The sequence below is a fragment of the Lepidochelys kempii genome, chromosome 2 (genome assembly GCF_965140265.1).
Source record: "Lepidochelys kempii isolate rLepKem1 chromosome 2, rLepKem1.hap2, whole genome shotgun sequence".
NCBI lineage: Eukaryota > Metazoa > Chordata > Testudines > Cheloniidae > Lepidochelys > Lepidochelys kempii.
In genome coordinates, this window is record NC_133257.1 from 159,119,345 (window position 1) to 159,127,349 (window position 8,005).

The 8,005-nt window shown below is 43.1% G+C and overlaps 1 protein-coding gene across 3 annotated transcripts in view; it reads left to right on the top strand.

The window, feature by feature from the left end:
- FH (fumarate hydratase) overlaps window positions 1-5,353 on the top strand; it is a 45,809-nt gene extending 40,456 nt beyond the window's left edge. For all 3 annotated transcript variants that reach the window (XM_073332605.1, XM_073332606.1, XM_073332607.1), the window contains one exon: window positions 5,162-5,353. In XM_073332605.1, the coding sequence (XP_073188706.1) occupies window positions 5,162-5,304 (143 nt within the window). In that variant the 3' untranslated portion in view covers window positions 5,305-5,353. The remainder of the gene's footprint in view (window positions 1-5,161) is intronic.
- The last annotated feature ends 2,652 nt before the right edge of the window (window positions 5,354-8,005 follow it).

An 8,005-nucleotide genomic window follows, 5' to 3' on the forward strand; every position in this document is an offset into this window, starting at 1 on the left:
AAGCTTTTGCGTCAAGCACTATTGATGAAGGTGAATGTAAATACTGCTGAGGTGTACAGATGTAGAAGCTGGCTAGCATGCTTCATCAGGCTGCTGGCAATGTCAGCACCAAAGATCAAGAAACACTCTTACAGGCTAAGATATGGGTGGGATTTCTTGTCTGCAAGGATGCTGGAGAAGATGGAGGAAAGGGATCTTCAAACTTATCTAAGTCCATTTCTACAGCTTGTCTTCCCCGGCCATATAAACTATACCTGTTATCCTCTTCACAATTTTATGAACTAATATTATTGTATAAATATTAATAACTACCACAACCTTTACTTAATCGGAAGTAGATAAAGAGCAGTTCTTTGAGTGGTTACAGATGTGTATTCCACTCAAGTGTGCACATGCCAAGTGCACGAGAGCTGGAGAACTTTGCCTGTAGGCAGTGCTGCGCTCATGCCTCTGGCCTTTAGCCGCTCCCCAGGCTATTTAAGGGTCCTGCCACCCTGATCCCCCTTTGTCCCTTTACTGCCCGCAGCTACAATCAGAGCGTTTGGTGTGGTTGTTTCTGTTTTCTAGAGTTTTATTGTATGTACACCGGACCCTCACTAGAACGCGAGATTTGGGATCCATGTGCAGTACCGTATTAACGCGGGGACTGCGTTATAGCAGGGACCGCGTTAAAATGAATTCCAATTAAAGTAATTAAATTTGGGATCCATGGCTGCGACTGCGTTATATGCAAATTCGCGCTATATAGATGCGCATTCTAGCGAGGTTCCAGTGTAGTTTAGTAGTACCCCTAGGTTTAGTTGTATTAGTAGATTAAGATTGATTGATATTTACCCTGGGTGATGCCCTCAGTGAGGTTTAAACATTGTCCATCATGTGGGATGTCTATCCCCAAGTGACCCCACCCGTGGTGTGTGTTTGTGCACAAGAGAAGGTCAGATGAAAGAGGTGCTCCATGTTGTTTAAAAAGAAAATTCACGTGGTGAAGGACTTGTGTCTGAAGCAGCACCTCTTAGAGCAGGCCGTGAGGCCTGCTTCAGCACTGGGGACCTCTGCAGATTGCCTGGACCTGCACTCTCCCTCAGAGCTGGCCTGGGATGTAGCTCCCAGCTTGGGGTCTGGTGCTTTCCCTAATGGGAAGTGGGATTGTTCTCCTTTCTTTTGTCCTCCAAGAAAGAGGTCTCACAAGATGAACCAAGGCTATCCAGGACTTGGTGAGAGGCCTTCTTGTCTTTTTAAGAGGACTACTGACTAGCATTGTATGCAAGATGGAGCTGGGCCACCTAACTGCTCCCTGGTACTTCCCCAGGATCCGTTAGACATTGTACCATTGGCTCGGGTACTGGCCTTGTGAATCTGAGTTAGGTATCAACAACATCCTGCATCAGCACTGCCTCTGTCTATGCCATTGGTCTACCAGGCAGCGTCAGACCTGCTCTGCCTTTCCATTCCTGCCCTAATAATTCCATTCCATTCCATTCCATGCCCTAATAATTCAGGAGCATTTGCCAGCAGGGGCGACTGCTGCTTTTGCTGTGCCCTCGGCATCTTCTGGTTGGGTTGCAGATTCTCGTTCCTTGGCACTGTATTCTGTTCCACCTAGGGTGACCAGATGTCCTGATTTTTGGGTCTTTTTCTCACATAGGCACCTATTACCCCCCCACCTCCTGACCCGATTTTTGACACTTGCTATCTGGTCAGTCTAGTTCCACCTGACAATCAGTCTTGCAGTCAACATCCTGTTTGGTACTGAGGAACCCATCGTTGCAGATGCTGTCTTTGGCACTGACTATATCTTTGCTGCAGACTTTTATCTTTAGGGTTGGTACTGACTTCTGCTCAAGGACTGTTTTTCTCTGGGACCATGTGGAACTGCAATGCCTCTTTCAGTACTGAAGGCACCAACTTCTCATTCATCCTCAGTACTGATACCATCTCCTTACTGGTTTTTGGATGAGGCTTGTTGCTTGCCTGCTTCTTTGGGGGGTGGCTTCTCCACTATCACTGGATGACTACTGGAGGCTCGTCGAGATCGAGGACATCTTCCTCTTCTTTGCTGTCCAAGCACTATTCTCAGCAATCCTGAAGACTGTCCTCCCATCACCATCAGTACCGAAGATCAATGCTGTTACCGCAGTAGGGGTAGGGGTTACTGGCCTAGTACCTACTAGCCAACAATGCCTTATTGTTATTAACAATGCCAGTGGCCCCCTTGAAACTCTTGGGATGTGGCAACTTGTTCTCTCTCGCCTATGCCAAAAGACAGCATTTCTTATGGCATTAACTTCTGTGGGAAGAGTTACTAAGCTGTAGGCTCTAATGGTGGGCTTTCAGTATATCCAGTTTTTCAAGGACACGGTTGCCTTGAGATCTCATCATAAATGTCTCTCTAAGGTGGTGCCACTATTTCATCTTAACTAGACAATTTACTTACCTATATCTTTTCCCCCAAACCTCATTCAAATGCTGATGAACAGCATCTTCACTCCTTAGATTTGAGGTGATGCTTGGCATTTCACATAGGAAGAACAAAACCATTTTGTTCACCACCTTGTCTTTTTATTTCCTTTGTGGATCACAAGAGTGATCAAGCAGTCTCCACACAGATAATTTCCAGTTGGTTAACATCCTGTATCACTGCAGTTTGAGATAACCGCTGTGGAGGTGGAGTCTGAGTTAAGAGCCCATTTGACAAACTGCTCAAGCAGTTTCAGTCACTTTTCACAGTGATATTTTTATATTGGACGCTTTCAGGGCTGCTACTTGGTCTTTGGTACATACTTTTACCAAGCTTTATACTTTTATGTCTGCATCCTGATCCGATACAAATTTTGGGAAGGCAGTATTGCAGTCGCTCTTTAAATAGACTCCAAGCCCCACCTCTTTTTGGTACTGATTGAGTCACCTGACAGGAATACACATCTGCTACTCAAAGAAGCAAAGACTGTTACTTACTGGTATTGTAACTGTTGTTGTTCTTAGATGTGTGTGCAAATGTGTATCCCATGACCCACCTTTGGTCCCTCTATATTGGAGTCTCAATTCTTGGCATTCTGTGCAAGGGATCCGAGGGGAGTTGGGGTAGTGCCACCATTAAATAGCGTGGGGAGGGGCTCAGGCTCTGGAAACACAAATGCTGACACTATGGCTACTGCTAGGCAAATTTCTGACTTTGGTGCGCTCAGCGCATGCACACCAGAGTGTAATGCATGTCTGCACCCATGTCTCTAAGAACAACAGTTACAGTATCGGCATGTAACTGTCTTTTTCGTTTTTTTTAGTAAAACTTGAAAAATTATATTCCTGACATCAGTCACCTATTATATTGTTCCTTTTGTATCTATTTCTTTAATTTCCTATCATTACTTTCTTTGAGGGCAGTGCATTTGTCAAGGCTGAATCCTAACTCTGTCACTCCAAGTGTAGAAGTGGGGCCCACGAGGATTTAAAAAAATTAATACTTGCCACTCCAGGCTTGTATTAAACTCCCAAGCTTACAGCTTTTCTCTGACCTTGGCTTGGTAAACGCTGCCACCACCCAAATGCAAAAAATACCCCAAAAACCCTTCGAACTCAGGAAGGAGCACTTGGGAATTCCGCCCTGTGGGGGTACCCTTAAGCCCCTCTCTCTCTCACGCACACACACACACTCACACCCCGCACACACACTCACAGCCCCAGCTAATCAAACAACATACACAAACCAATTAGGACACCAAAAATCCAATCCTGTTCTTAAAGAAGGTAAATTTTATTAAAACAAAAAGAAAATACATTTGGAACTTAGGCTTTTGCTAGATTTTAAAAGAGCAATTCCAAAAAATCAAGCACCCAAAATAGCTTTCTTGGGGTTAGCTTAATAGCTTAAAAGCTTAAGCTTTCAGCTTAAAGGTTACAAGCAAACAAAAGCATCTGGGGTTAGCACAGAGGAGTTCACAAGCCAATAAGAAATAAAAGAAATAACCCTAATCACATCTAGCTAAACATTCTGATCTACTTACACATTTGGAGTTCAGATAAGTAGTTCTAGGCATGATCTGATGATTTATTATCCTACCTATCTTAAGCTGCTTATAGCATGGCTGCTCTGTCCCTCCAGCCCAGAGAAAACAGACAAAGGGGAAGTTTCTTTCCCAATTTTAAAAAGTTCTACATTTCCTTTGGTTCTTTTGGTCAGGTGCCCATTTTTTTTTAAACCTGGGGGACTTTTTAACCCATTACAGGTAAAGCAAGTAAAGAACAGCTACAAAGAGGCATTTTACAGATAACTGGCTGGCTGTTAGCTAACTGGCTGGCTGGGTGTCCATCAAAGGGAGCTATCCCCCCATTTATATATCACAGCATTAGTTTTATTCAGTTTGGTTTATTTGGTGTTAAACTTAATGGGATTCAGTGGTGAAATTATAAGTCTTCCTACCTAAGAGTTGTGCTTATCACTGAATATTATTTTTAATATAGATCAACTACAGAGCTGTTCAAGGCACTAGGTAGCAAAATTTGTCTGTTAAAAGTTGGATTACCAAGAGTAATACATCCCTTGCATGACTATTCTGCTATACTTATATTTTATATTTTTAAATGTTTGTTCATAGAAGCTCTTTATAAAAAAGACACAGAAAACCCAATCATTAACTGCATTCTTGTGTGTTCCAATTAACTAGTTCTTTCATTGCATGTGGAAATGAATTTACTCTGTATAACGTCCCAAAGAGTAGACAGACTACCACTGAGCACAGTCAGCGGACAAGAAATGCCCTGTTCGCAATAGCCATACCTATATGCTTTTTTGAAAATACTGGTCTCTAGATGTTAAAATTTCCTAGCAAGAAAGTTGGCAATAGATGATCATGAAATGTTTAAGGAAAGTCATTGAACTGAGTGGCAACAAGCCTAATTTAATTTCGTCACATCAAATTTACCTAAATGGTTAATGACCAGAATATCTTTTAATTTTGTGGATTTTTTTTATATACTGCTTTAAGCCAACATTCGAGGAAAAATTGGTCCAATGTATCCTTTCATATACCCTCGTGACTTCAAATTAAACAAAATATAGTAGCAGTAGTTTCTAATAGACCAAGTTGTCGTCTTTAGCAGGTGTTCTGAACACATAGTGGCCAAACTCATGATTAATCTGATGTTTCTTTTGTTTTAATGATAGGATATGACAAGGCAGCCAAGATTGCCAAAACAGCACACAAAGAAGGGACAACACTAAAAGAAGCAGCTATTAAGCTTGGATTCCTTACATCAGAACAATTTGATCAATGGGTGAAGCCTAAAGATATGCTAGGTCCTCAGTAATTTTAACAAGTGTACTTAAGAGGAAAAAATTAAATTGTATAAAACAAAATATTTTGCAGCTCACTTTGTTTTTCATGGCCACTTACATCATGATTAAAGTGCTTTTTCTATATGGGGCATAAGGTTATATTAGAAAATTGTTCTAATATAATAAATATATACAAATATAATAAATATTCTAAAAAGATTGATTCATCCAACTGCATCTCATTGCCAGAGATACCTCATTATTATTTATGTAGTTTAGGTGCATGTCCTCAAAAATAATTGCATTCTTGAAAGGATGGTGCTACCAGAGCAATATCTATAAAATTAACACTCTGTAATAAAAGGCAATGCATCTTTTATTATTAAAACAAAACATAAAGAAATAATGTAAATTACTTCCTTTATAGATCATTTGATTAGCTAATTTAAAGTATTGGAGCCTTCTAGTACTGGACTGCCTGCTTTAAACCAAAAGGAAACTTTGTTCAAGAATAAACATGAATGAGTAATTTACTAGATGTCCTTGAAAATGTATTCATATTTTGAAGAATGTAATTTTAATATTTGTAAACCAAGCACCTGCATTGTCAATGCCAAGAAACTCAACTTTAAATTTGCCTTCCAATGTTTTACCTGACTAATTTCTCAAAAATTAAATATATAAAAACTTTCTTGTGTATCCTAAAGGACCTTAAATTTCAGACTCTTTTGTTCGCAGCCTTTATTAAATAGTGAAAGTTGCAGTAGCCTGATCTAGTAACACCAAGATATCTAACCTCACCCTTCAATTGTGTGCCAAAACAACAAATGGCAGACATACACCCTCAGCTAAAGAGGTAGATATTTTTGTCAGCTGGAGCCTAATATCTTACCCAATGCTTGGCTGAGGGCTAGCTAACAGACCTCGTTGGATTAGTTGAAATGAAGACATAAGGCACATTGAACAAGATGGGACATTGCGGAACTGCATATGGTGGGGAAGTTCTGTGGCCTCTGTTACACAGGAGATCAGACTAGATCAGAGGTGGGCAAACTATGGCCCATGGGCCGCATCCAGCTCACAAGCCGTTTTAAGCCAGCCCGCAAGCTCCTGTTGGGGAGCAGGGTCTGGGTCTTCCCCCGCTCCAGCCAGGTCGCTGGGTTGGGGGCCGCACTATGCGGCTCCTAGAAGCCGTGGCATGAACCGTGGCATGGCCCCGCTCCTCCTAAGCACTCCAATGGGAGCTGCAGGGGTGGTGCCTGCAGATGGGGCAGCGTGCAGAGCTGCCTGGCTGCACCTCTGCGTAGGAGCTAGAGAAGGGACATGCCATTACTGCCGTGAGCCACTTGAAGTAAGCACTACTCGAAGCCTGCACCCCTGAGCCTCTCCCCTACCAACCCCCTGCCCCAGCCCTGATCCCCCTCCTGCTTTCCAAACCCCTTGATCCCAGCCTGAAGCACCCTCTTGCACCCCAAATCTCTCTTCCCAAGCCCCACCCCGGAGCTCATACCCCAGCTGGAACCTGCACCCCTTCCCGCACCCCAACCCCAATTTCGTGAGCATTCATGGCCTGCCATACAATTTCTATTCCCCGATGTGGCCCTCAGCCCAAAAGGTTTGCCCACCCCTAGACTACATGATCACAATGGTCCATTCTGGCTTTGGAATCTATGATTCTATAGCACTCTCAGGAGAAATAATTGCCCACTGCCTCCGTTTGAGAATGCATGGCAAAGAAGGAATTGAGCCACAAAAAAGTAGCCCTGGCAAATCTTGCTATTGTCTACAGGTGATTCAGCAACTGGTGACCAACAGTACTGAAGGCAGTTGATAGATCTGATAATATCAGCATGTACACCTGGTCTTCATCAGCAGGAGCAGATCACTAGTGTGATCTGCATTCCATAACCAAATCTGGTATAGTAGAACCTCAGAGTTACAAACTTACTGGTCAACTACACACCTCATTTGGAAGTGGAAGTATGTAATCAGGCAGCAGCAGAGAGAGGAAAAAAGCAAATACAGTACAGTATTGTTAAAAATAAAAGGAAAGTTTAGAAAAAAGACTTAACAAGGTAAGGAAATTGGCACTTGCCCCCTATCCACCCACTTCCCAGCCCCTGACTGACCCCCTCAGAACTCCTGACCCATCCAATCCTCGCTGCTCCTTGTCCCCTGACTGCACCCTCCTAAGACCCCCAACCACCCCCCAAACCCCACCCCCTATCCAACCCTCCCTGTCCCCTGACTTCTCTGATCCCTAACCACACCCCTGCTCCCTGACAATGGCTAAGTCATTATGCAAGGTAACCTATTTCCCCTTGTTTTTTCCAACCCCCCCCCCCTTAGACATTCTTGTTAAAACCTGGATTTGTGCTGGAAATGGCCCACCTTGATTATCATACACATTGTAAGGAGAGTGGTCACTTCAGATAAACTATTACCAGCAGGAGAGTGGGTTTGTGTGTGGGGGGAGGAGAAAACCAGCAGGAAAGTGGGGTGGGGGGAGGTATTTTTTCAAGCTTTGTGTGTATAAAAAGATCTTCTACACTTTCCACAGTATGCATCCGATGAAGTGAGCTGTAACTCAGGAAAGCTCATGCTCAAATAAATGGGTTAGTCTCTAAGGGGCCACAAGTCCTCCTGTTCTTTTTAAATTAAAGCGTCATCTTTAATGCCTGGAGCCTCCCGCACGATCCTAGAGCGCGAGCAGCCTTCTGGACCGGAGAAGCG